We start from the raw sequence: 27556 nt of genomic DNA, 5'->3' as shown, positions 1-27556 counted from the left end.
TCGTAGGAACACTGAGGCCGAGCACAATCCAGGACGAGGCCAAGGTCACGCAGCTACGATGTGCCAACACTTGGACCAGGATGCCAGTGTCCAGATCCTAAATCTGGAACTTTTCCTCCAAAACAGGAATCCAGCCCCGTGTTCCTGCGGAGTCTCCCCCCGTCCCTTAGGCCCACCTCTCATTTTAGCCACCGCGGGATGGAAGCTCTGAGTCACATCCTGCCTCCACGCGGCACAGACGTGCTCCGAGGTGACCTGAGTGTAGACAAAGGCACAGGGGTGTGTGACGAGAGCCGGAAAGCTGTGCTGCCTGGCTGCCACCAGCGTGGCAGCCACTGGCGGCAGCTCTAGCAGACGCTGCTGGTGCCCTGCCCAAACCCCAGCTGCAGTGGGCAGCTCTCAGAACAACAGCTCCCCCCGTAGGCCGGGGTCTCTGCTCCGCCACCAGAGCAGGCACAGCCCAGGAGTGCGAGGAGTCACCGCCCCGATGGGCAACCTTCACGCCAGTGCAGACGTGCCCAGTCCCCCTGTCCTCCGGAAGGACAGCCCTCCGCTGTGCTCCACACCATTTCTTTCCTTTCTTTTTTTTTTTTACTGATTTCAGAGAGGAAGGGAGAGGGAGAGAGAGAAACATCCATGATGAGAGAGAATCATTGATCCGCTGCCTCCTGCACGCCCCCTATTGAGGATCAAGACTGCAACCTGGGCGTGTGCCCTGACCAGGAATTGCACTATGACCTCCTGGTTCATGGGTCTGTGCTCTACCACTGAGCCACACTGGCCAGGCTCCACGCCACTTCTCACAGGATTGAGCCCCAGATGCCTTCAGAGTTCATCTGCCGGCCCACACATGCTTTAGCGGCCTCTCTCCTTTTTCTCTACCATGTCGCCTCTTCCACCTTCTGACTTCTTTCCTGGGCTCACTTCCCATGGAAATAGCTGCACTCCCTTTCCATTGAAATACTCTGATGTCTTTGGGTCTCCTTTTGGGGAATCCCCCACTGAGACAGTACTGTGTCCCTTCCTCCTTCTGTGGTCCCCTGAATGGGGGTTTGCCGTAACCAATAAACCCCGAGATGCTTTTCCCAAATAAAATAGAAAGATATGCCTGTCACGCAACAGTCCAGGGTGGGACTCCCAGCGTGAGTGTTCAAGTTCAGCAGGAAGGGGATCTGCTCCACCGGGTCACTCAGGGACCCAGCATTCTGCCATCACCTCATGAGACCCCTAGAGGGCGCCAGTTGTCAACATCCCAGCTCCCAGGAAAGGAAGAGCTCGGAGGAGTGCATGGGAGGTCCATGACCAGGAGGTGGCGCACATCACTCCTACTCTTATTCCCTTTCAGCCGGTCTAGGATTGCTACCTAGAGAAACCCTCGTCTGTGGGCACAGCTAACTGAAAGAGAGGCTGCCCAGCCCTGTACCCCGCTGCCCTGCACCAGTGGGGCAGGGGCAGAGGATACGTTCTGGTGAACACCTGGCAGCCTCTGGCACATCCTTCAAAACTACCTCTGAAACAAAGAAACAAACTACCGTTTGCATGAGTTTCTACTTGAAACACAATTATATCATTTTGTGATTTTATTTTATTTTATTTGTAATTTTAGGCAACAGGGGCATCGGGCACCTGCTCCGCAAAGATGAGCTGCTGAGGGCCTCTCTGTCGCTGTCCCACGCCCACTCGGTGCTCCTCACCACCGGGTTCCCCACGCATTTCAACCACGAGCCTCCGGAAGAGACGGACGGGCCACCGGGCGCCATTGCTCTGGCCGCCTTCCTGCAGGCCTTGGAGAAGGGCGTCTCCATGGTCGTGGACCACAGAGCCTTGAACTTGTTCGAGAAGCTTGTTGAAGAGGCTGTTGAGCAAGGTGAGCGGTGAGGTGAGGGTGGAGGGTGGAAGGAGTCAGTGTTTGTGGAACTTCGGCTATGCACTCGACACAGGCGTTGTAAGTCCTTCCAGCTCAGAACCACTCTTCAGTATAAGCAACATCATCCCCATTTCATAGAGGAAGAGACTGAGGCTCTGAGAGAGCCAGGTGATCTGGAATTTGAACCCGGGTCCACCAGGCCACAGAGCCCATGTCCCTGATGCCCAACCTGTGAGAGGTGGGGGTGGCCTAGAGAGGACTCTTGGCAACCCAGGGCATCCCTAGACCCCTGGCGTTGGGGGTGGGAGAGTTGAGAATAGATGACCGAGAGGCTCAAATGGCAGCATCTTGTCTGGCCCAGATGGGAAGGGCTGCCCCACGCTGCTCAGGCTCCCGGAGCACACAGGTGGGCACAGAGCTGTGAGTGATGAGGCTGCCAGGCTGGGGTGCCGAGATGGGTCTCGGGCGTCTCACCTCTCCTCCATCCTGCAGGTGTTGTTCAGGCATAAGCTGGGAGCCTGGTGAATCTCACCTGCTTCTCACTGCCCATCTCTCTGTGTCCCTCAAAATGCATTCTTTTTAAAAAAAATATATTTTATTGATTTTTTTACAGAGAGGAAGGGAGAGGGCTAGAGAGTTAGAAACATCGATGAGAGAGAAACATCCATCAGCTGCCTCCTGCACACCCCCTGCTGGGGATGTGTCCACAACTATGGCACATGCCCTTGACCGGAATCGAACCTGGGACCCTTCAGTTCGCAGGCCGACGCTCTATCCACTGAGCCAAACCAGTCAGGGCCAAGATGCATTCTCCAGGAGGCATAAATCCTTTTAGCCTCTCAAAAGAGTTTCAACCCCAGGTAGGCATACCCTAAAGCCCCCATTCCTTCAGAAGTTTCAAAAAGGACATGTCTGAACATACAGCACCCGCATCACCTCACGCAGCAAATGTATAGTGAGCACCTACTGTGTGCCAGGCACTATTTTCAGCTCTTGAAATCCATCAGTGACCAAACCCGAAAACAACCCCACCCTCCTGGGCGTCTATTGTACCGGACTGTGACAGACAATAAACAACACAGGGAAAAAGGGAAGTGTAGACAGCCCTGGGGGGGGGGCGGGGCGGGGGGGGGGCCCTATTTTAAACAGGATGTTCACTCAAGGCCTCACGGAGAAGGTGCCGTTGGAGCCAAGACGTGAAGTCAATGAAGCAGTGAGGCCCGGGCTGGCCAGAGGAAGAATGTCCGAGGCTGTGACCTCAGCCAGGACAGAGGCCGTGAGGTGGAGGTGAACAGAGGGCAATGGTCAGCGACCAGCCCAGAAAGGACGAGGAGAAGAGAAGCTGGGGAGGGAGACACGGAGGTCTCAGGGGCCAGACCGGGAAGGGGCTCAGGGGAACTGTGAGCTCCTGGCCTTTTATTCTGGGGGCGACGGGGGTGAGGAGAAAGGCGTGATCTGGCTTCGGTGTTCATGTTTTAAAGATATGTGTTTGGGTTGTGTGTGTTTTTTTAATTGATTTCAGAGAGAGGAAGGGATAGGGAGAGATAGAAACATCAATGATAAGAGAGAATCATCCCTCGGCTGCCTCCTGCAGGGCCCGGAAGGAATACGTGGCGACAGGTGTGAGCCCACTGGGCGGTACCTTCTGTCTCTGCTCTGTCGTGGGCTTCCTGGTCGGGTGGGCACTGGTGTTGTGACACCGACCTACATACTTGGCTTTGCCCAAGTGATTTAGCAGCTCCGAGCCTCAGTTTTCCTCCCCTGTAAAACGGGGGTCACAAGGGTTCTTGTCACACAGAATTGCGAACGTCGGATGAGAGAGTGTATGTCATGTCTCAGCCAAGGGCTGGCCACTGTCCCCGGCGTGGTATTGTGGCATCCGTGTGGAGCACATTTGCTAGTTCACAATATTGGTGACACCAGCCCGATTTCACCTCCCCCTCCACCAGCCCTAGGGTTTACTCAGGACTAAAAGGAAATAAACCTCCGTATCTTCTGGGTCGAGGTCTCCGCGTACCTAGCAAAGAATTCTACAGCGACATGTCCTTCGATCATGGAAGCGATCATTTCCACAGAAGCCTTTGGGAAAGCCAGCAGGAATTCCCCACATCCACACGAGGCTGATGTGTCCACTCTTTTTTTTAAAAAATATATTTTATTGATTTTTTTTACAGAGAAGAAGGGAGAGGGATAGAGAGTTAGAAACATCGATGGGAGAGAAACATCAATCAGCTGCCTCCTGCACACCTCCCCACTGGGGATGTGCCCGAAACCAAGGTACATGCCCTTGACCGGGAATTGAACCTGGGACCCTTGAGTCCGCAGGCCGACGCTCTATCCACTGAGCCAAACCGGTCAGGGCTGATGTGTCCACTCTTTGTCTGTCATGTCAAGGTGTTCTGAAGACCCCGCTCCCGATCCTAACTTACCAGGGCGGATCCGCAGGAGCTGCTCAGGCGTTTCTCTGCGACGACGAGAGGGACCCCAAGTCTCCCAGGTATGTGTGGCCCCTCCCCGTTTACAGTGGGTGGTGGTGGGAGAGGCCACGTGCTGTTAACTTTGACAACTACGTCCCTGCACACGCCAGCCCCACCTCCACCCCCCCCCCCCGCCCCCGAGAGAACAAAGCCGTGGGCCACGGGCTCCAATGGGCCAGACCAGCCAACAAGGCCGGGGTTTCCGGGTGACCAGGGGCAGCACAGGAGGCCTCTCTAAGTCGCAGGTCCCTGAGAGAGGGCACGTCTTCTTGAATGAGGGAGAAGATGATAAAACACAAGCACGAGTCGTTTCTCAAACCGGCTCACGATCCGCTGGAGAGCCGTGAGGTCATTCCAGTGGGGGGTAGTCAGCAGCTTTGTCAAATGAAATAGAGGTGTCATTGCGTAGCCTGTGTAGTTATAGCGAGTACTCACTTGTGAAACTTCATGCGTGTGTGTGTGTGTGCATTTTTTACTGTGTATTGTGGTCAAACACTTGGAAAAACACTTCTTTTCTGTATGTACGTAGGATGCATTTCAGACCTTGTAAATTTCGGTACTGTGTTTTGCAAACGTTTTTAACCGCAGTCCACAGTAATACATTCCGCATTGCAAACCACACACACACATAATTGAAACAGAGGTTTCCAAGTAACAGTATTTACTTGCTACAGGCAATGCACTCTAACCTGGTCTAGTCTGTTTTGTTCTGTTCTACTCTGATTTCATCTACTTTTCAGAAAATATTGACCTGATCCAATAAATCTATTTTACCACCCACTAATGAGTAGAATTGAGGAGTACTGCTTGAATAGGCCTGGATGGAAGGCATAGCCATATGGCAGCTCACAGCAAAGTCAGGTGTTCCCACTGAGGACCCTCAGTCACCAGGGAAAAGTGTAATTGCAGACCCGATATGCTATTCCATGCTGCGAGAATGTGTGTGGCGCCTGTTAGAAAAGTTTATGTTCCCTGAATGGGTGGCATACAAACAAAGCTCCGACTCATCAGGAGAAGCTAGAAATTCCTCCTGGGCAGGGCCACAAGGCCAGGTAACACAGATGTGCTCTGCTGCTGAATGGAAGGAGGGAGGTGAGCCAGATCTGATCCCCTGCTGGATGGAGGCAGGGAGGTGAGCCAGATCTGATCTGCTGAGAGGAGGGAAGGAGGTGAGCCAGATCTGATCCCCTGCTGAGTGGAGGGAGGGAGGTGAGTCAGATCTGATCTCCTGCTGAGAGGAGTGAGGGAGGTGAGCCAAATCTGATCTCCTGCTGAGTGGAGGGAGGTGAGCCAGATCTGATCTCCTGCTCAGAATAGGGAGGGAGGTGAGCCAGAACTGATCCCCTGCTGAGTGGAGGGAGGGAGGTGAGCCAGAACTGATCCCCTGCTGAGTGGAGGGAGGTGAGCCAGATCTGATCCCCTGGGGAATGGAGGGAGGTGAGTCAGATCTGATCCCCTGCTGGGTGGAGGCAGGGAGGTGAGCCAGATCTGATCCCCTGCTGGGTGGAGGGAGGTGAGCCAGATCTGATCCCCTGCTGAGTGGAGGGAGGGAGGTGAGCCAGATCTGATCCCCTGCTGAGAGGAGGGAGGGAGGTGAGCCAGATCTGATCCCCTGCTGAGTGGAGGGAGGTGAGCCAGATCTGATCTCCTGCTCAGAATAGGGAGGGAGGTGAGCCAGAACTGATCCCCTGCTGAGTGGAGGGAGGGAGGTGAGCCAGATCTGATCCCCTGCTGGGTGGAGGCAGGGAGGTGAGCCAGATCTGATCCCCTGCTGGGTGGAGGGAGGGAGGTGAGCCAGATCCGATCCCCTGCTGAGTGGAGGGAGGGAGGTGAGCCAGATCCGATCCCCTGCTGAGTGGAGGGAGGGAGGTGAGCCAGATCTGATCACCTGGGGAATGGAGGGAGGGAGGTGAGCCAGATCTGATCACCTGGGGAATGGAGGGAGGGAGGTGAGCCAGATCTGATCACCTGGGGAATGGAGGGAGGGAGGTGAGCCAGATCTGATCGTAGGCAGAGCGACCTCTGCTCTTTAGAGAAGGTGCACTAACTTTCCTTTTAGCTACCCAGGAAGGAATTCACTCCATTGGTTCCCAAGAGTGAATTCCTTCCTGGGTAGCTAAAAGGACTCTTCTGGCTTAAAAAAATTAGCCCAGTGTGGCTCAGTGGTTGAGCATCGACCTGTGAACCAAGAGGTCATGGTTCGATTCCCGGTCAGGGCTCATGCCTGGGTTTTGGGCTCAACCCCCAGTGTGGGGCTTGCAGGAGGCAGCTGATCAATGACTCTCATGATTGATGTTTCTCTCTCTCTCTCTCTCCCTTCCTCTCTGAAATCAGTAATATTTATTTATTTTTAATCAATGCACCTTCAGGAGGGTGGCGCTGAGTGCGGCTGGGGAAGGTCCAGACTCAGTGCTCTCGTTCTGGAACGAAGGCTGCACGGGGCTCGCCCAGAGCTCAGCGCTGAGCTGGTTTTCGTCACCACTGATGTCCACCCACAGGGCACTCGGGGCCGGCTCCTTCCTCCTGTCGCTTTGCTCCTCAAGGGCCACCTGTCCCGCACGGGGCACGTCGCCTCGGGGTGACCTTCCAGCGCCTGCTCAGGGCCTGCTCGTCCACCTCATTCTGGCACAACCAAGGCACGTGGACGGCAGGAACCTTGTTTTCCAGAACACGTACAGAGAAAGCATGCGGAGTTACGATGTTGTCTTTATTATGGTAAAACACGCCGTTTTAAGTGTGCAGTTCTGTGTCGTTAAGGACATACACGTCGTTGTGCAGCTGTCCCCACCACCCACCTCCAGCAGAACTCTGTCATTTTTCCAGCGGGAACTCTGTCCCCATTCACATTCCACCCAACTCCCAGCCCCTGACACCTGCCGTTCTACTTTATGTCTCTATATGTTTCCTATTGTAGGGCCCTCGTGTACATGGAATCCCATAGGATCTGCCTTTTCAGTGACCTGCTTATTTCACTGAGCAAGTTGTCCTTGAGACGCGTGCCCGTGGGAGCAGGGAGCAGAATTCCTGTCCTTCGAAGGCTGCATCCTATTCCATGGCATGCAGAGGCCACATCTGGCTGATGTGTTCCTCGGCGGATAGACTCTTGGGGTGGTTCCACCTTTTGTCCATCGTGAATAGTGCTGCCAGGCCTATGGGTGTGTAACTACCTCTTCAACACCCGCTTTCCATTCCTTGGGGTGTATACCGCAGTGGAATTGCTGGATCCCATGGTAATTCCATTTAGATTTTTTTTGAGTAGCTCCCACATTGTCTTCATAGCACAGTTAAGATTTTGAAGAACTCCATCATGGGGGGGGGGCAGATTTAGAGAGATATAAAAGTGCAATTTCTCTGTTCTTAACTTGGATGATCAACACAACGTTCCACCTAATAATCAGAGCACCCACAGCCCCTGAGCCCCGCGTTGGTGTGGTGCTGCACGCTAAGAGCCTCGTGGGCATTTCCTCACTTCCCACTTCCCGCACCGTTGTGGGGTCACGTGACAGACGAAGACACGGAGGTTAGAGAGGTGAAGCCGCTTACCCAGGGCCAGTGGCATGAGGACCTGCACAGCTCACAGCCTATATCCTCACCACCACGCCACCTGTACCCCTTACCTCTCTGTCTCTGTCTGAGGAAGTCCATCGTGTGGTAGATTCATTGGTCTAACACTTCAATTCCTTTTTCGTCTATTTGTGCCTGTAAACTGAGCAGGAGCCTGGAGGGGGCAGTGGTGGGCCAACAGCAGCCACACTCACACCACTGGGTGCCGGCTCCCCCGCGGGTTCATGGAGATCTGGGCCAGGCTCCAGCATCGTCCACGGGCCGTGACCCTGACTGTCGGCCTTCCTGCTGTCATGGCCTCCGACTCTGATAAATTGCTAAAGATTCTGATACCGTTTCTTACAATGATCAGATAGACCAGCTGCAGCACAGGCCCTGCCACGGAGCAGACGGCCAGCCAGTTCTGTAGGAATGAAGGAATCCAAGAGAGAGGGACGCGTCCTCCACGCAGAAGGTGTGATGCTGCGACCAGGCAGCCACCTCTGCTTCAGGACGCTGTGCTCTTGCTTCCCGGCAGATTCGACCACCTGGTGGCGATCGAGCGCGCGGGCAGGGCTGCCGACGGCAATTACTACAACGCGAGGAAAATGAACATCAAGCATTTAGTGGACCCCATTGACGACCTCTTCCTTGTAGCACAGAAAATTCCTGGAATCGCATCAACTGGTAAGCAAGAGGCACCGAGAATTCAGGACGTGTCCCCACTGAGGGCCTTTTTATTGACTATTGAACACAGGACAGGAAAGAGTTCTATGGGGACCATTGTTTTCCACTCCAGAGAGGGTCTGCATAGACAATAACCACAACGTCATTCAGAAAGCCAACATTCCCACAGGCAACCAAGGGAAATGGCACTGAGCCTCGCGTGTTTGCCCAACTCTAACCTATTAAAACGAACAATAGAATAATAATAATAATGATATTAAGGCATGGCATATTATGGTGGCCACATGGGAAGAATGTACCAAATATACTTTGTATCTTAATTTTAAAATATGTGTTAGCTCTGTGATGAGTGCCATCTCTTGACTGCTAATAGTATCCTCGCGTGGTCATTCGTGGAAAGCACAGAACTTGATCGTTTTCAGAGGTTTCACATTTGTTGTATTGTTGAAGCCTCTCTAAAACCCTGTGAGGTAGACAAGGCAGGTGTATAGTGTCCAAAAATGAGGCCGGGGCTTCTTGAGCTTGCCCAGCTCATCGCTGCTGCCGGGAGGATTGGGAGCAGAGCCCAGACTCCCAAGACCCCACCTGACAAGCTTTTCAGGAACTCGGTGGATTTCTGTAAGGGCTCCTCCCCTGGGGGCGACAGCGATCAGACCCTGTAGCCATTAACCCGTGTGCCATTCGGTCTGTTTTCTCCAGCCCTGGAGTGTTTCCCAGACTCATTAGTCACCTCGGGCTTTTAAGGTTCTCATGAGTCAATGAAAGTCTTCCCGGCTGAGCAGAAAACTCCTGCAAACCCACCCTGGTCTTTCCCAGAAGCGGCCTCGGGCGTGGTAGGCACTGTGTCGTTGGTTTTGCGCTTCCTGTCGCTCTGGGCAGGGCACCTAGGACCTAGAGCCTGGGGGGCGGGAGGGGGGGGTTGGTGGATTCCCAGGGTGGAGAAGGAAAGGGTCTCTGAGTCCAAAGGAGCAATCGGGGTCCAAAGGAGCTGCTGTTCCCCGCCGAACAGACGCCCGATCTGTGCTGATCCCCCACCAAGGCCCGCCCCCCCCCCCCGCCCCCGAGATCCCAGGGGATCTGACTGCTGCTCCGTCAAGCTGCCCCCTTTGTGGGCCTCTGGATGGTTCTCTGGGCCTCCGGGGCTTAAGTCCCTCCTGTGGTTCCCCACGGCCGTGCCCAGCAGGACTACTTACCCCTTTCTCGATGCTCCACCAACACCCTATTCCTCAGTTTCCCCAGGCAGCTGCCTCGTCCTGCACAGAGCGCTCAATGAGAACCCAGACTCCCACCTTTCGCTTACTACCCGAGCCCTGCCCCTCTCAGAGACACTTGGAGCTCCGTCAGAAAACAAGGCCACGGGCCTGAGGAGTGAACAGGATAAAAGTCATAAAATGCTCAAGAGCAGAGACAGAAAGAGACAAAATACCCCTGCTAGGTGTTGCCGTTATTCCCCTCCTCCGAAGGGCTGTCACAGGTCTGCAAAACTGTTCCAAGAAAAACCCCCAGGGTGCGGGCCGAAGGAATTAGGGCGTCCACACAGGCCGATTCTTCTGGCCGAGTCCAGGTCTCGGGGTGGCCACTCTGCTGCCCCGCTCCGCCACCTCACAACGAATGCTAACCTCTGGTGCACGTTCCCTCTGTTAACGTATAGAAACATTCAAACCTGCAGAGAAATTTTGTGAGTTTCTTTGAGCCGAACTGTTGACAATTGTCGGGAAGCAGAATCTCAACCTGTTGGGATGCTGCTCCGGAGAATGGTGGTTTTTCACCTTGTTCACCTTACAGTCAAAGGAGGAGATGTAAGTGGGTTACATGGAATCCACCGGGGACAGATCAGGGAGGCGGGAGGAAGCAAAGTGGGGGAACCTCTGGGATTGGATAAAAAGTAAATGATAGACACACTGCTTTTACTGAGGTGGGTGCAGGATAGTTCACAGTCAACCGTTAACTCAATAACAATGAGGGGATTGTGGTCTCCGCAGAGCGGTGCCTGTGCTTTGAGGCATCCAGAAAAAGGAAAATGACTTTGACATTCCAACGATATGTTATCGCAGATGCAAAAGGACAGTAGGTTCAGTTAAGGTAAAGATTGACCTCTGTCAGGGAAGATACCAGCCTAAGACATGACTACCCACCATAACTGCTTTTAGTTAAAGTTTAATTTCAGACCATCCTGTGTGGTTGCTTTAGGTCTCTGAGTTTGCAAGACCACCATGCAGGCCTCCCCTGAGCTAGTCAGGTTAGCATGTGGCTCCCTTTTGTCCACATCTCACAGTCCAAGCCTTTGTAGAAACAGATGCAGAAACTGACAGTCATGCGAGGCATCTATGTTTCAGTCCACATGGGCCGCAATACAATGGTGGTCCCCTACGATTACAACGGAGCTGAAGGAGGCCCATCGCCTAGTGACACTGTAGCTGTCCAGATGCCATAGAGCATTCCATCACTCACGTGTCTGTGGGGATGCTGGTGTAAACAGACCTACAGTGCCACTCATAGCATGAAAGTATAGCACATACAATTATGGACAGTACATAATACTTGAGAATGACAATGTTACTGGTTTATGTATTTACTATACTACATCTTTATCATTCTTTTAGAGTGTGCTCTTTCTATTTAGACATAAAAAAGTTTGCTTTAGCCCTGCCCAGTGTTTCCAAGTGGTTAGAGCCCCATACACCGAAGGATCTCGGGTTCGATTCCCAGTCGAGGGCATGTACCTGGGTTGTGGGGTTTCTCCCAGCCCCCTGTCTGGGTGCATACGGGAGGCAACCAGTCGATGTGTCTCTCTCACACTGATATTTCTCTCTCTCTCTTCCCCTCCCTCTCTCCCTTCCCTCTCTTCTGAAAAGCAATGGGGGAAAAATATCGTTAGGTGACGATTAACAACATAAAAAAAAGTTTGCTGTAAAGCAGTATGCCATGTCCCTGAGTCTCCTAACTGCATCCTTTTCTTCTGTGCTTGATTTAATCTTGTTTCGTTCATACAAGCATACCTCTCCCTTGTGCTGACATAGCAAACATACAAAATCACTGCCAATGTTGCCAGTAAGAGGCCATGTGGAGTGATTGACATTAAATTAAAAGTGGTTAAGGACTCGGAAGACGGAAGATCAGTGGCGGTCACTGCTCACCCGTCTGCCTATCCCATTCCACCACAGCTACCATCTTGAAGAGCAAGAAAAAAGCAATGAAAGTCATTAAAGATTTGCTTCATTGAAAGCAACGAGACCAATGGAAACTTGAAAAGGTGCCGTGTCGGGCGTGGAGAAGCTTCTGATGATCTGGATTCGGGACCAGACCCAGAAGCACGTCCTTCTCAGCACCGTGATGGTCACGGCCAAGCACCAAGTTTATTGAAAGAAAAGGGTGGCCCGACTACGATGAATCTACTGCCAGCTCTAGGTGATTTAAACAGCTCCAGAACCAGCATTCCGCCCTGGCCGGTGTGGCTCAGCTGGTTGGAGCATCGTCCTGTACACCCCAAGGTCACTGGCTGGATTCTTGGTCTGGCACATGCCCAGGTTGTGGGTTTGGTCCCTGGTCAGGGTGCATACGGGAGGCAACCGATCCATGTTTCTCTCTCTCTCTCTCTCTCTCTCTCTCTCTCTCTCTCTCTCTCTCCCTCTCCCTCTCCCACTCCTCTCTCTCTCTCAAATCAATAAACATATATTTTTTAAAAGAATTGTTATTCGTACATGATGTGAAAGTGAATGGTGAGTCTGCCAGTGCTGGTGTGAAGGCAGCTGGAGAACTAGAATTTTTGGAAACTCTAGATAAGCTTATGATGGAGGAAAACTACTTGCCAGAACAAATATTCCATCGTGACAAACCCTCCCTATTCTGGAAACAGATGCCTGAAAGTTCTTTCGTCCATGCGGAGGCCAAGGCCGTGCCAGGTTTCAAGGCTTCTAAAGACAGGATACCATGTTTGCTTGGGGGCAGGGCTGCAGGCTACAGATTGAACCCCTTTAATATGGCACAGTGCGAACCCCGGGGCCTCTGAGCTTTTCACTGAGCAGTGTCCTACAGGGGCAACAAGAAGGCATGGATGACCCAGCTCCTCTTCCAGGATGCCCTCCTGAGTTGCTATGCCAGCACAAGGGAGAGGCATGCTTGGAGATTAACACGTCTTTCAAGATGTTGCTTATCGTTGACAATGCTCCAGACATCCTCCTCTTATTGGTGATCTTCATCCCAATCTCAACGTGGCGCTTCTCTCTCCAAACACCATCTCTTGGATCCAAACAATCCATCGAGAAGTTACACCAGCGTTGAGGACCTACTCCCCGGGAATGACCTGTGCCCGGGCTGTTGCTGCCACGGAGGAAGACGCTGAGAATACACCGATGCAGCGACAAAGGACCGCAGCATCTATCTCCGCATCAGGAGCCTTGCCGGGCTGGGCTGATGTCGCCCAGCCGTGTATGAATGGCGTCTGGAAGAAGACACTCAGGAGGTTTGTCCACGATGTCAAAGGACTTGCCAGGGATGAGGAGGTTGCAAAATTCACCCAGGCTGTGGCTGAGATGGCAAACCCCCGGCTGCAGGTGCGGATGGCATTGAGCAGCTCCTAGCGGTGGTTCCTGAGGAACTGACCAATGAGGTGTTGGAACTGGAACAGGAATGCATAACTGAAGAGGCAAGAGGAAAGGAAAGTGCAGGTGAAGAAAAAGGAGTTGGTGTGGCTCAGTGGTTGACAATAGACCTGTGAACCAGGAGATCATGGTTCGATTCCCGGTCAGGGCACACGCCTGGGTTGCAGGCTCCAACCCCAGTGTGGGGGGGGGGGGGGCATGCAGGAGGCCGCTGATCAATGATTCTCTCTCATCATTGATGTTTCTATCCCTCTCTACTTCTCCCTTCCTCTTTGAAATCAATAAGAATATACATATATATATACACATATATATATACACATATATACACACACACACACACACACACACACACACACACACACATATATATACACACTAAGTGGCCAGATTATTATGATCATAATAATCTGGCCACTCGTGTGTGTGTGTGTGTGTGAATTCCTGCATGGGTGGGGTCCGGCCAGCCTGGCCAGGGGGAGGGGACATGGGCGGTTGGCCGGCCTGCCTGCTGGTCGAACTCCTGGTCGAAGGGACAATTTGCATATTAGCCTTTTATTATATAGGATATACACTGAGTGGCCAGATTATTATACGTTCAGAGATCATAATAATCTGGTCACTCAGTGTGTGTGTATATATATATATATATATATATATTTTTTTTTTTTTTAAAGAAGAATCCCCAAGAAATTTCACAGTGAAGGGTTTGGCAGAAACTTCTGCAGACCTTGACAAGCTCCTTAAAAAGTTTGAAACCAACCCGGAAAGGTTTTCACTAATAGAGAGGAGTGCTCGTGGTGCGCTACCTGCTTACGAGCAAATCTATGATGGAAAACAAAAACAAAAACAAGCAAACCACCACGACCATGTTTGCCCTCCTCGGAAGAGCCTCGGGCAGGCCCCTCAGGAGGTGTTCCAGAAGGAGGCCTTGTTGTCATAGGAGACGGTAGCTCCACGTGTGCCACTGCTCCGGAGGACCCCCCAGTGGGACAGGCGTGGAGTGGAAGGCAGCGATACCCATGGTCCTGACCCTGTGTGGCCCTAGTGTGGGTGTTTATGTCTTAGTTTTTAAAAGAGTTTAAATATTTAAAAAAGAAAGTTAAAAAAATAGAACTAGAGAAAAGCGTATAGAATAAGGATATAAAGAAAAAATATTTTTGTTACAGCTATACAATGTGTTTGTGTTTTAGGCTAAGTTATATTACAAATGAGTTAAAAAGTTAAACAATCTTTAAAGTTTGTAAAGTATAATAGTTAAAACAAGCTAAGGTAAATTTATTATTGACCAAAGAAAACTCTTTTTTATAAAGTTAGGGTAGCCTAGGTGTACCGTGTTTATAGAGTCTACAGTCGTGTGTAATGTCCTGGCCTCCACATTCACTCACTCACCCAGAGCAGCTTCCAGTCCTGCAAGCTCCATTCATGGTATGGTCCCCATTTTAATCTTTTTTAAAAAACATTTTTTTTATTGATTTCCGAGAGGAAGGGAGAGGGAGATAGAAACATCAATAACGAGAGAGGATCATTGATTGGCTGCCTCCTGCGTGCCCCACACTGGGGATCGAGCCCGCAACCCAGGCATGTGCCCTGACCGGGAATTGAACTGTGACCTCCTGGTTCATAGGCTGACGCTCAACCACTGAGCAACACTGGCTGGGCCAAACGTTGACTCATTTTTAACTAGAGAATTTTCTAGAATACCTAAAGGAGAAGTACCTCTCCTGGTTGTCTGAAAATATATCCAGAGCCAACTCCCTTCTTTTCCCAGAGGCAGTGAGGCCCGTGTGGAGGGGTGGCCCTGCCCCACTAACCCCGTTTGGCCTGATCCCTAGATACTAGTGTACTGACTTGGTTGGTTTTTCCTTTAGGAGTTGGTGACGGAGGCAATGAACTTGGGATGGGCAAGGTGAAGGAGGCCGTGAAGAGCCACATACGAAATGGGGATGTCATTGCCTGTGACGTGGAGGCTGACTTCGCTGTCATCGCTGGTGAGTGCTAGGAGGGCTGGCTGGTGCAGCCTGGCTGCCCAGGGGGAGGGGCCTGGCTGCCCAGGGGGAGGGGCCTGGCTGCCCAGGGGGCGGGGCCTGGCTCAGAGCCTGTCTAGCCAGAAGTTTATCAAAAAAAAATCAATAAATACAAAGAATTCTTAAAACTCCACAATAAGAAAACAAATTGCCAATTAAAACATGGGCAAAAGACCTGAAACAGCTCACAAAGAAGACGTCGAGATGGCAGGTAGGCATCTGAAAAGGTGTCCACACCCTACGTCTCTGGTCTCTACTCTGGGTTCGCTTTTCAGCTGGGACACCCAGAAGAGGAGGAGGAAACCCTCAGGCCTCGGAGTGTGCTGGCTGTTGGCAGATCCGTTATCTGCCGGCCCCCCTATCCTGGGGTCTTGGATCCCAGGGGAAGAGAACCTCAGGAGAACTTCTTTGGAAGTCCTCAGATTTCCTCCAGTTTATCTCCTCATTCTAGGTTCTTCATAGAATTGGTCAAACCCCACGGGCTTGGGCCGCTGCATCCCTGATGCGGTGACTTCAGCAGCAGGTGGGGTCCCCTAAAGAGAGGAGGGAATCCCACGTGACAGTGCGGGGAGGGCTGGCTGTTCGAAATGAAAGCTTCGGATGAAGACCTGTGGGTGTGGGGCTGCAGGAGGTGAACAGGGTCCCCTCCAGTTGGGGTTGGGAGCGCTGGGACCTGAAGACAGAGAATGGCGTCTGTTCCTTCCGCTCCGGGTAGCCCAGAGAAAACAAGGGCTCTGGAGTCAGGTCGATGGCAGCTCTTCTTCCCAAGCCTCGCTGTCCTCACGCTTACAGAGGGTCAGAGGGAACCTTGGTAACGCCCTGGGCTGGGCGGCCACAGAAGATTTGCTGCGCTTGTAGCAGGCTGAGTGGACACGGGGCAACAGGCAGAGGGATGTCCCAGGAAAGGAGGCAGGAGGTACAGCAGCCCAGTTCATCTCCATCCTCGGCTCCTGACACCAGGGAGGGAGGCAGACCCGTCACGGGTCAGCAACTAGCCGGACCCAGCTTCAGTCAGGCCCGACAGGGTCCACCACCACCGATGCCCCATCCCCAAGAGGCCTGCTGTCCTGTCCTGTCCTCCCAGACCAGCACAGAGATGAGTGTGCAGTGGGACTCAGCAGCAGGGCCCCTGCGTGTGAGCTCAAGTCCAGGCCCCTTTCCTGGTCTTGGGCCCCTCCCAGCCTCATGTCCCTGATCCCACGATGTAGCCCAGGATCCAGCCATGCACGGCTCCTGTCGTTGCGCAGATGCAGCATGAGTTTGATTTCCCCATGGGAAGGATGATGTAACAACAATACCACGGACGTTTTCAAAAGGCAGGCCGTGACGGTGATGGAAGGGGCTCAAACACCACCGACTCCCCAGAACAGCCAGCATGTCCCGCTTTGCACGCCAGCTTCTCGTTCTCATGCTCAATGCATGCCCGTTGTACGTAGTTTCTCCCTGGTACACCTGCATCTTAAATACTTCTCTTTCCCTTTAATATTACTATGCGTATGTTTTTATTTCCACACTTGCCGGGAGGTTGAGTATGGGCTCAGGGGTGGCAAAACAGTGTGGATAGACTTAATACTATACACCTGAAAATGGCTAGGATGGTCAGTTCTATGTGGGTTGTTTGTTTTTTTAACACAATTAAAAAATATATTTTTTAAGAGTATGGGATCTGGAGGCAGCAGCCTGAGTTCACATCTTAGGCCCCTCACTTACTAGCTGTGTGACCTTAGGCAGGTGACTTAACCCCTCTGTTCTGTTCCCCGGCTTTGTAAATGAAAATCATAATAAATACCTGTACCTCACAGGCTTATTGTAAGGGTGCCAGGGGCTAACCCGTCAGAAGGCCTTAGAACAGTGCCACACATGGTGAGCGTTCAATCGAAGCAAGTTACTTTGTTCCATTGACTATCAGATGCCATTGGTGACAAGGATTACCATTATTTTATATACCCCTAAGAAAGAAAAACACTGCCGTTTGCATCTATAAGGTAGTATTGGGCGCAAGAGGCATCTCAGTTTCAGAGATGGAAATGTAAAACACAAAAGCGCATCATAGAATCAGTGGACTACGGTATCATTATCACCACGTGATCTTCACCCATCATATTCTGATATGTGACTTGCATTTTCATGCCATATCTTTTGTACTCAGTGGGTATTTGGATTTTTCCTACCTTCACTCTTCCTCTGGTAAATTCTACCCAGACTACAAGGCCCATATTAAATGACCCTTTTCCAAATCAGTCAAAATGAGTGCCCCTCTCAGTGCTCCCATAATCCTTTGCGAACGTCTCATTCACAATTGTGCCAACCTGTGGTGGGCTGTGTGCACCATCCCTATCTCCCCTGATTGAGAACTCCCCTTTCTTTCCTTCCTTCCTTCCTTCCTTCCTTCCTTCCTTCCTTCCTTCCTTCCTTCCTTCCTTCCTTCCTTCCTTCCTTCCCTCCCTCCCTCCCTCCCTCCTTCCTTCCTTCCTCCTTCCTTCCTTCCTTCCTTCCTTCCTTCCTTCCTTCCTTCCTTCCCTCCTTCCTTCCTTCCCTCCTTCCTTCCTTCCTTCCTTCCTTCCTTCCTTCCTTCCTTCCTTCCTTCCTTCCTTTAATTTGTTGTTAATCCTCACCAGAGGACATTTTTTCCATTGCTTTTCAGAGAGAGTGGAAGGGAGGGAGGGAGGGAGGAGGAGAGAAAGAAAGAGAGAGAAACATTTTTGTGAGAGACACATCGAATGGTTGCCTCCTGCAGGTGCCCTGGTGCCCCGACTGGGTGGTAGGGAGCAAACCCGCAGCCCAGGTGGGTGCCCTTGACTGGGAATGAACCTGAGATCCTTCGGGTTCCAGGCCGATGCTATCACCACCGAGCCCCACCGGCCAGGGCACCCTATCTCCCCTCATCCTCCAGCACCTGGAACTCCGCAGTCCTCGATCAATCCTCTTCACCCGAGGGGAGAACTAACTCCAGCAGGTTTCGGAGAAGAGCCGGTGAGGTGGCCCCCAGCGGGGAACTGGCCCTCTGGGGCTGGCTGGTAAAAGAGGAAGGAAGCGCTGATACAACTCAGGTGCCGGGCTGTTGCCTGCCCCTCCCAGGACAGGCTTCCACGCAGCCTGAGGTTTGGCAGCCACGCCACAGGGAGAGTTCTGGAAGGGCTTCCTGGGGGGTGGCCTGAATCTTCTTCTCTGACCCGTGAACAGTACGTAACCCAGGTGGTTTAGAGCAGGGGTGGGGCACGCCCTGCCCGCGGGCCGGGAAGTCATTGGGTCTGGCCCTGCCAAGGCAACCGAAGGCAGGACTCAAAATTCAGTAAATCTACGAGCTTTCTCATAGCAACACAAACCTGCAGCCAGTGAGCGACAGGGAGCGAACGGTGGCACACACGTCCAAACGGTGCTGGGCAGGCGGGCTGCTCCCACGTTAACTTGAATCACCGTCACCTGGGGGGCTCGTTAAACCTCCGCGTGGCCCCACGCCCCTGCCGAGTTTCTGAGGAAGCAGGTCCGGACTACACAGCCTAGGCCTCTGTGTTTCCAGCAGGTTCCAGGCGCCACGGGTCTCGGGACCACTCTCGAGACGAGTTCCAACGCTTAGAGGAAGGGGATGGACCACGGACCGCATCCCCAGTTCCGCCTTGAAATCTCATTTTGTTCCAGGCGTTTCTAACTGGGGAGGCTATGCCTTGGCCTGCGCTCTGTACATCCTCAACTCCTGCGAGGTCCACGGACGCTACCTGAGGAAGGCCACCGGGCCCCCCCACACACCTGGGGAGCAGCACTGGACCGAGGCGCTCCCATCCGTCGCTAAGGTAACAGGCCCCCACTGTCCCCCCCCCCCCCTCCATGGGAACAGCTCTTCCCTGGGTGAGGAGCAGGCCTGGGTGCGAGCCCAAGCCACGGCCCAGCACCACGGTTGCCCGTCAACAGCCAGAGGCAGAGCAAAGGTGTCCCAGCTGGACTGGATTGGGTGACCTTTGACCGACTCATGATCCTAAATTATTAAGGAAGACCTGATATCCATGTCCGTTTCCCTTCTAGTTTGACTGTAGGCAAGTTGCTTAACCTGTCTGAGCCTCGTTTCCTTTGTCTGTAAATTGGAGGCCAGCAGCATCGTTGGGTTCCAGACCACCGCCGTAAAGGAGTGTTGCCATAAAGTGAGTCGCACCCTTTTTGCCGGTGGACGGTCTTGCCCAGGGGTCCTCAAACTTTTTAAACAGGGGGCCAGTTCACTGTCCCTCAGACCCTTGGAGGGCCGGACTATAGTTTAAAAAAAAACTATGAACAAATTCCTATGCACACTGCACATATCTTATTTTGAAGTAAAAAAAAACCAAACGGCAGAAACACCCGCCTGTGGCCCGCGGGCCGCGGTTTGAGGACGCCTGCGTCTTGCCTTTGGGTTTTTTCTTTTTAAGCGCAATATCTGTGAAGTGCAATAAGCTGGGGCGCAATAAATCGAGGTGTGCCTGCAGCTGCCGGCGCCTTGTGGTCCCCTTCCAAGGGGTGTACAATCCAGCCGGGGCACTAAAACCTCCGGCGGGATGGGACCGTCAGCCGCCCACAGTGTGCGAAGGTGGGAGGACTGAGGGCAGAGGATCCTGCGGGCTGGAGGTTGGAAGGAACGAACCCAGGAGAAGGGGAGGCCTTCGGAAAGGAGGCAAGGCGGGGACCAAAAGCTGGGCAGTGGGGACCAGCTCCGTGCCCCGTGGAGGCTGCTCTCGAGGTGGGGGGCAGTCGGCAGGGGGTGCGCTGGAGTAGGGGGAGGCGTCTGGTCCCAGGATCCAGAGCCCTTCACTGCTGCTTCTTTTCTGTCTTTCTAAACACATTGTCTTGTACCCTTTCCAGTCCCTTTTCCTTCTGCCCATCTCTCCCTCTGTCTTTCCCTCCTGCCCCCATGCCCCACCCCGTCTCTCCAGCACCTCCCTGGATTGGTGGTGTCTCTGTTTTACAAGTGAGGGAGCTGAGGCCCCAAGAGGGGAGCGGCTTGCCCAGCACCACCAGCTAAGAGGCAGAGCTGGGCTCTACTCTGGGCTCTTCCCAGCATGGCTCCCAAGTTGCCCAGGTCCTGTAGGGGCACCAGTTCCTGGTAATGCCAGGCTGCCGTGCGGGAGGGGAGGGAGAAGCAGGGCTTGCAGCAGAAGAGACATTTTCTGGGGAAATGGTCTGACTAGAGGGACCCAGAGGGCCTTCTGTGTTTTCTTTGCTTCCTGGATCTTAATTGGAAAAAACAAACAAACACCCACTCAGGGGGCTGCCTCACACATGACCCCTGATTCACACAGACAGCAGAATGAGCCAAACAGTCACACAGCTCAACACTTAACCCGGGGATGGAAAATTCTCCTTCCCAGTTTCCACCCAGTCCTTTGTAAATGTATTAATAATGCACCATCCTTATAGCGAAGACAAAAAGGAACATTTTTTAAAGCAGAAGTACAAGCATATGTTTGTTGAGCCCTTCCTCTGGGTCAGGCCCAGGCCTGCTCTGGGAGACAGTGAGGGGTCAGACCGGGGCCCTGGGCAGGGAACTCAGGACCCACAGCGGAGACAACACAGGAAAGGTAATTTCAGGAGACAGGAGGAAGTGGGCACAAGCAAGCCACTGTGGGGACTCAGAGAATGGGCACTTAGCTCATTCAGAGAGCTCAAGGAAGGCTGCCTGGAGGAGGTGGCACTCCCCTGGGTCTTGGAGGGTGAGCAGGATATAAGTAGCAGGTAAGGAAGGGCCTTCCAGGCCGCAGGAAGGTGCAGGGACATGAGGTGGTGCAGTGTTCAAGAGAATAACTAGAATGGTCATACTAGAGTTCAGTGGCCACTCGGGGGAGCTGGGGGGCGACGGAGTCCCAAGTCATTAGGAGACGCTGGGCAGAGCTGTGGCCTGAGGTGGTGGTGAGCCTTGCTTGGTTAGGGACAGAGGAGCGTCCCTCATCTCTGCTCTGTGAGTTGCTTGTAGGTTGGGTCTCCCATATTTAGGGACAGTTCTTAGCGGTCTGATCACAACTGTGCCAGGAGTGGGCACCGCGTGGAGGAGCCCGGGAGCCACACCTCCCACTCCGGCCTTTGGCCGCGCCCTGGGGTTTTAATTGAGGGCAGAACAAATGGCTGGAGAGCATTCCCCAGACCTTCTCAGGGACCAAGAGCCAACTGATGACACCGTACAGGAGGGACTGAGGATGGATGGATGGATGGACGGATGGATGGATGGATGGATGGACGGACGGATGGACAGACTGATGGAAGGACTGCTGGCTGGCTAGCTAGCTGGATGGATGGGTGCATGATGGATGAGTGGGTAATGGATGGATGGATGATGCAGAGAGACGGGAACATGGCCTCTGGCCTCATCCTGGGCTCCCGTTCCTTTCCAGCACTTTCATCTCACTCCACTTTTTTTCTAACTTTTTTGTGAGGTATAACTGATATAAGTCACCGAAACCTTAAGTGTACAGGGGATTACATTTTATAAATATAAAGGGGTCAACTTCCCAGGAGACCCCTTTCTCCCACCCCACTTTGCACGGCAGCACCACCTAACCATGGATACCGGTCCACCAGGCTCCCGCTGTGAGTCGCTAGTGACCAGCCGCTCACTCAGCCTCTCAGCCAGAAGTCATCCTGGGGCCCCTGTCGCCCCCCCACAATGAGCAAGGCCTGAAGCCTGTCCACTCTGCCTCCCTCTGTGCTCCCTCCCTCCTGTCCTGCTCCATGGCTCAACCTGAAGAGGTGTGTCAGCCTCCAGGCGCTCTGCCTCCAAGCTCCCCGGCCTTCTCTCCCCACCAGCACCCTCTCTCTCCCCTTGGAGAGGCTCCTGGGGGAGTGGTGGTTCCTGGGAGATGTGCAGGACTCCCAGTCGGTCCAGCTCATCGCCATGGCTCCTGGCGGTTGCGTGCCAGCCAGTTCCTGTTGACTGGCCACGCGCACCCTGGGGACCACGAGGTCTCCCTGGGACCCAGAGGATGGCGTGGCGGGAGCCGCGGTGTCCCGGGAGGAAGCGGCCGGAGGGTCCCTGAAGCATTCCCCCGTACAGAGAGGATGTGACCCGCGGAGAAGAGAAATGGGAGGGCAAAGCCCAAACAAAGGGCGGAAAATGCCATTCTGGGCTGGCCGGCCCCTGGGCGGGGCTGTTGGGCAAACGCTCTGGAAACGCTCTCGGGCCTCCCTTCCACCTTGGCCTCCGGGGCAGAGCGGAAACGCAGGCTCTCGGGGCAGCTGAGAGCAGAGACAGTTCCCGGGGACACTTGCCAACGCGCTCGCCCTTGTTTTAAAACGTTTTCAGTGAGTGCCCCTCGTGGCCCCTTGTTCGGCTCTTTTGACCTGGCCGGGCCTCCTCCTGAACGTCTGCCTTGGGTCACCCCAGTAAGCGGGGTTAGGTGCCCCGCTCTGTCCGGTGACACCCCCCGCCCCCGGACTGTACCTGCCTGAGCACACATCTGGGCTGTGAATCCCCGGGCAGGGACCGTGTCACGTTCACCTCCGTACCACCCCGGTCAGGGCCTGGCACGGAGCAGGTGCTCGGTCAGCCTTGGATGGGCGGCTGAGCGAGTCAGCAGTGCCTGAGCAGGAAGGTGTCACATCTTCCAGTTCTTGCCTGCTTGGCCCTGTCCTCCCGCCCCCTCCTCACTTTGTGGAGGAGGAGCGGGCGGGGGAGGACATGTTTGCCTTCTTCCCCGGGGGCACTGTCCTCTCTCCTTTTGTTTTCCCTGAGATCTACCTTTCTCCGGGAGAGGAGTTCCTCAGCTGGGACAGACACATCAGTGGCTTAGCCAAGTGGAGGGAAAGGGAAGGAGGGGAATCACATCACTTTAGACAGCTCAGTACCCACCCCCCCAACCCCCCATTATACAGAGGAGGACACTGAGGCACAGAGAGGTTAAAGCACCTGCCAGGGAGGACCCAAGCCAGCTCTGTCTGACCCCCACCCACTCTGCCTGCTGGGCCCTGGGCTGCCGCGTGAGGAGGGGCCTGTAGTTCCTCGATGGCTCTGCTCGCTCCAGAAGCTTCCACGTGCACAGAAAGGAATATATTGGGAAGGCGACAGCGGCAGGGCTTGGCGCATCCCCGCAGGAGGCTGACAGGGGGGTCTCGGGAGGAATGGGGGCCTTCCTGGCACAGAGGCCAGCTGCAGGGAATGCAGAGCTGGGCAGGGGCGAGGTGGGAAGGACGCAGCCCACGCTGCCCCTGCCGAAGGAGGGCATCTTTAGTGTTTGTTAAGAAAATGCAGGTTTCACCCTGACCGGTGTGGCTCAGTGGATAGAGCGTCGGCCTGCAGACTCAAGGGTCCCAGGTCCCATTCCGGTCGAGGGCATGTACCTTGGTTGCGGGCACATCCCCAGTAGGGGGTGTGCAGGAGGCAGCTGATCGATGGTTCTCTCTCATCGATGTTTCTGACTCTCTATCTCTCTCCCTTCCTCTCTGTAAAAAAAATCAATAAAATATATTTTAAAAAAAGAAAAAAAATGGGCATCCTGTATTTAAAAAAAGAAAGAAAATGCAGGTTTCCATAAAAAGCTTATTATGGAAAGAATATGCAGAAGAAACAGCCAAAACCGTGGCCACGTCTGGCGAGTGGGTTTGGAGACCGACGAAGCAGAAAGCAGGACTGTTTTCCATGATGAGTCTCCCAGGGGCATTCGTATATTTTTTTTAAATATATTTTATTGATTTTTTTACAGAGAGGAAGAGAGAGGGAGAGAGAGTTAGAAACATCGGTGAGAGAGAAACATCGATCAGCTGCCTCCTGCACACCCCCTACTGGGGATGTGCCTGCAACCAAGGTCCATGCCCTTGACCGGAATCGAACCTGGGACTCTTCAGTCCGCAGGCCGATGCTCTATCCACTGAGCCAAAGCGGTTTCGGCGGCATTCGTATTTTTAAGCAACACCTGGTGGTGACGAAGAGGCCATGTCACGTCCAGCGCCCTTCCTCCACGCATGTGCTCGTCTGTATTTCCTTCCCCTCCCCCACTCGCCCGTTCTTCCTCCGCCTCATTTTGTTCCAGGAGGAAAGCATGCTGAGCATCCTGGTGCAGCACCGAGTCCGGAGTGGCGTCTCGGGCCGCGTGGGCATGGAGGTGGACGGGCTGCCCTTCCACGGCACCCACGCCCAGATGATCCAGAAGCTGCTGGGCGTCGCCACGGGGCGCAAGTGACCCACACACACCGCACCGGTGGCCCCGCCTGGACCTGGGGAGGAGTCCCTGAGGGCCCTCTGGACCAGCCTTGCCAGCGAGCACCAGCCCGGGGAGCTGGCCTGGGGCGCTGCATGCCCCCCTCCTGGCGGGCAGAGGGCAGGTGGGCCACGGGACCCTTGCTCCGGGCCTCCCGTGTTTGTTTCTATTGGTAAGGCGCCAGAGGCATTGCTTTCCATCCTCCTTCCCCTTAGCCCCTCAGGCCGCCCGCGGGGTATGCCCTGAAGGCCACACGGTGAGCCATCAAGTACCAGGCGGACCAAGAGCCGTGAGCAAGCCGCCACGCTAACTGTGAAATAGTGAAATGCACAGATGTGACGTGCGTATCTATGAAACTCTGGGACTTCACTCAAGGTGTACTCACTACCACAACCAACAAGATATTTATACCTTTGAAATGCTCTCTTTTCAAACAGCATTTTGTTTACTTAGGCCAGTGGTCGGCCAACTGCGGCTCGTGAGCCACACGCGGCTCTTGGGCCCCTTGAGTGTGGCTCTTCCACAAAATACCACGTGCGGGTGCGCACGGACAGTGCGATTGAAACTTCGTGGCCCATGCGCAGAAGTCGGCTTTCGGCTCTCAAAAGAAAGTTCCATCGTTGTACTGTTGATATTTGGCTCTGTTGACTAATGAGTTTGCCCACCATTGACTTAGGCAAAGATCCCTCCACCTTATATTTCTCACCATGGCCTCCCCGGTCCCTCACCTCTTGAGCCCCCACACCTCCTGAGCCCCCACCTTGGAGCCTCCTCCTCCTCCACCTCCTCCTCATCTACTCCCCCTCCTCCCCCCAGGGGCCCCGCCTGGAGCCGATTGCTTTGCCCTCCCTGCTCAGGGGGGAGGGGGCAGCCACACTCCTGGAGCCTGGGGCCAGGTCAGGCTCTCTAGGACCTAAGTCACACAGTGGCCTTCCAGACAAGTCTAGCCAGCTTGTCCTTATCTCCTTCACAACCCCCGACTGCACATTTCCGGACAAAATCAGAAACGGAGTCACTGACCACATCCCTTTACACGTACCTATCGGACCAGCCCAGTAGTGTCTTGTGCTGACTCATCCAGACGGGATGGGGCCGGGAGGAGGGGGGGAGCGGGGGGGGGGGGGCGAGCAGGCGGCTTGCTTCCCAACTAGGGCCCCAGATACTAACTGAGCCTGCTTAGTTTGTTTCTTTTTTAAATTTAAATTCTTTATTGTTGAAAGTATTACATATGTCTCCTCCCCCCGGCCCCCATTGTCCTCTCCCTGGCTGCTCCCACCCCCCCAGCACCTGCCCTCACCCCCCTACTGTCTGTGTCCATTGGTTATACTGATATGCATGCATACAAGTCCTTTGGTTGATCTCTTAACCCCCTCCCCTGCCTTCCCTCTGGTTTGACCGTCTAGTTTATTTCCTTGAACATGTCTAGCTTGCTTCTGTATGGGGCATTGATTGGAAAGAATGGAACACATGCTGTAGAAACTACCCCTAGTTGTACACTCAGCAGTAAAGCCTCAGTGTATAGTGAGTGACCTGGGGTTAATGCCTGTGCTCCCTCCATAGGGGCGTGGTGGAGCCCCTGGCCAGACATAGCTGGGATGGGGGGAGGGGAGTCCCCAGGTGCAGAATGTGCTCCTGCTGGTGTGGCATCGGGGCCAGTGCGCCCATAGTAATGAGCTCACAATCCCTCCAACCTGCAACTTACCACAGCTCCCGGGACCCAGCCCAGCTGTAAGCTTCACTGGCCAGCTCTCCTCCAATGGCAGTTTCTGCCCCTGGTTTGAGGCTGCAGAGCTCCGCGTAACAGGGGGTTTTGATAAGAGTGCACCCTGCATTTTTGAAACCTTGGTGGCTAGAAGAGAGAAAGGTCACCCCGGCCAAGCTGCCGGCAGTCTCTGACTCATGTGGGGGAGCCACGAACGTGCTTTGGGTTTGTAATGGCGATGGAGTTCTGTGCCAGCGCAGGGACATCTGAGGCGTGGCTGCGGAATAGGCCGTCTTCGCTGCGGGCAGAAGTTTATGGGGAGATGATTCAGCTGTTTGGGGAAAAGGCTCAGACCCGGGGGAGCCCAGAGAAGCCAAGAGAGTAGGGGTCCTAGCTCTGGAGTGAGGCGTCTCGAGCCCCTCTGCAGGGAGAGGCAGGCCCGAAGCCCGGCCGCAGGGGCCAGGGTGTGAGGGATGCCAGGAGAAGGCGCCGTAGCAGGGGCCGCCTGGGACCACTGGTGCTCTGAGTTCTAGGATCCAGTTTTAATGCTTTTCCACAATATGATTCCTGCTCAGGCCTTGAGTCAAGTTCTGTTCAGGTTTGTCCTGGTCGTCGCTGTGCTTTGGGGAAGGGGCTGTGTCCATGTGTGGAGTGACATGGCTGCAACCTGGAGAAGCTGGTTACCGGGGGACAAGAGGTGACCTTGTCCTTGCACAGTGGGGGTGGAGGTGGGCTGGGGTCCCCACCAGGATAGACTCAGGGGCACATGAGCATCCCTGGGCATTTCAAAGAATGCGGGGTTTGGGGGATCCAGGTAGACAGTGTCTGGGATGCTCTGTGGGTGTTCAAGGGCAGGCACATTAAGGTGCCCATGCCCCACACCCCTGCTGGTGGGACTTGAGGGCAAGCAAACCAGCTAAGGGGGTCAGGGCTCCTTAGCCCCCTGCCTGTTCCCTGGCCAAGTGGACCTCACTCAGCTGGGCCAGGTCGTTCCCTGCCTCTCATTGCATAGGCCCTGCTGACCACAGCCCTACCTCGTCCAGCCCCTGGCATTCTCCTACTTCCTATCCATTCCATGTGGGTTCCATTGGCTCCACAATGAGGTCAAACTCTCAGATTCAAAAGACCCCTGCTCGGGGCAGGATGGAGAAGTTGTGGTTTCCCTGCAGTTCGCATAAACTCAATCTCTGTCAGCAATGTGAGGTCCCAGCCCCCCAAAAACAGTGCATCCACAGAAGCACAGTGAGTTAGATAAATGGTCCCCTTCTCCTTGGTGCAGGTCAGACAGACTTAGTCCCACTTCCAATCCAAGCATCACCTTTGAAGAAGTGGGTTTTGTTCACAGGCGGTACAGGAAGGGAAGCGTTTAAACCCTATTAAGTGGAAGTGGCTTGAAGAGCTGTCTGTCAGAGACCAACCGGATGCTCACCAATTCCGCTCTCTTCCTGCATACATAGGAAAACTACATTTCCCAGCCTCCTTTGCCATTAGGTTGGGGCCCAG

At 54.0% G+C, this 27556-nt stretch overlaps 1 protein-coding gene across 1 annotated transcript in view; it reads left to right on the top strand.

The window, feature by feature from the left end:
* The window catches only part of DGLUCY (D-glutamate cyclase), a 59208-nt gene extending 34331 nt beyond the window's left edge, over nt 1-24877 (top strand). The window contains exons 8-13 of the mRNA XM_008148421.3: nt 1607-1867; nt 4262-4364; nt 8426-8574; nt 15047-15166; nt 18842-18993; nt 24184-24877. Of these exons, the coding sequence (XP_008146643.3) occupies nt 1607-1867; nt 4262-4364; nt 8426-8574; nt 15047-15166; nt 18842-18993; nt 24184-24333 (935 nt within the window). The 3' untranslated portion in view covers nt 24334-24877. The remainder of the gene's footprint in view (nt 1-1606; nt 1868-4261; nt 4365-8425; nt 8575-15046; nt 15167-18841; nt 18994-24183) is intronic.
* The last annotated feature ends 2679 nt before the right edge of the window (nt 24878-27556 follow it).

Source organism: Eptesicus fuscus, chromosome 5 (assembly GCF_027574615.1).
Source record: "Eptesicus fuscus isolate TK198812 chromosome 5, DD_ASM_mEF_20220401, whole genome shotgun sequence".
NCBI lineage: Eukaryota > Metazoa > Chordata > Mammalia > Chiroptera > Vespertilionidae > Eptesicus > Eptesicus fuscus.
The sequence above is the reverse complement of the archived record's forward strand: the minus strand, read 5'-3'. Positions and strand labels throughout refer to the sequence as shown.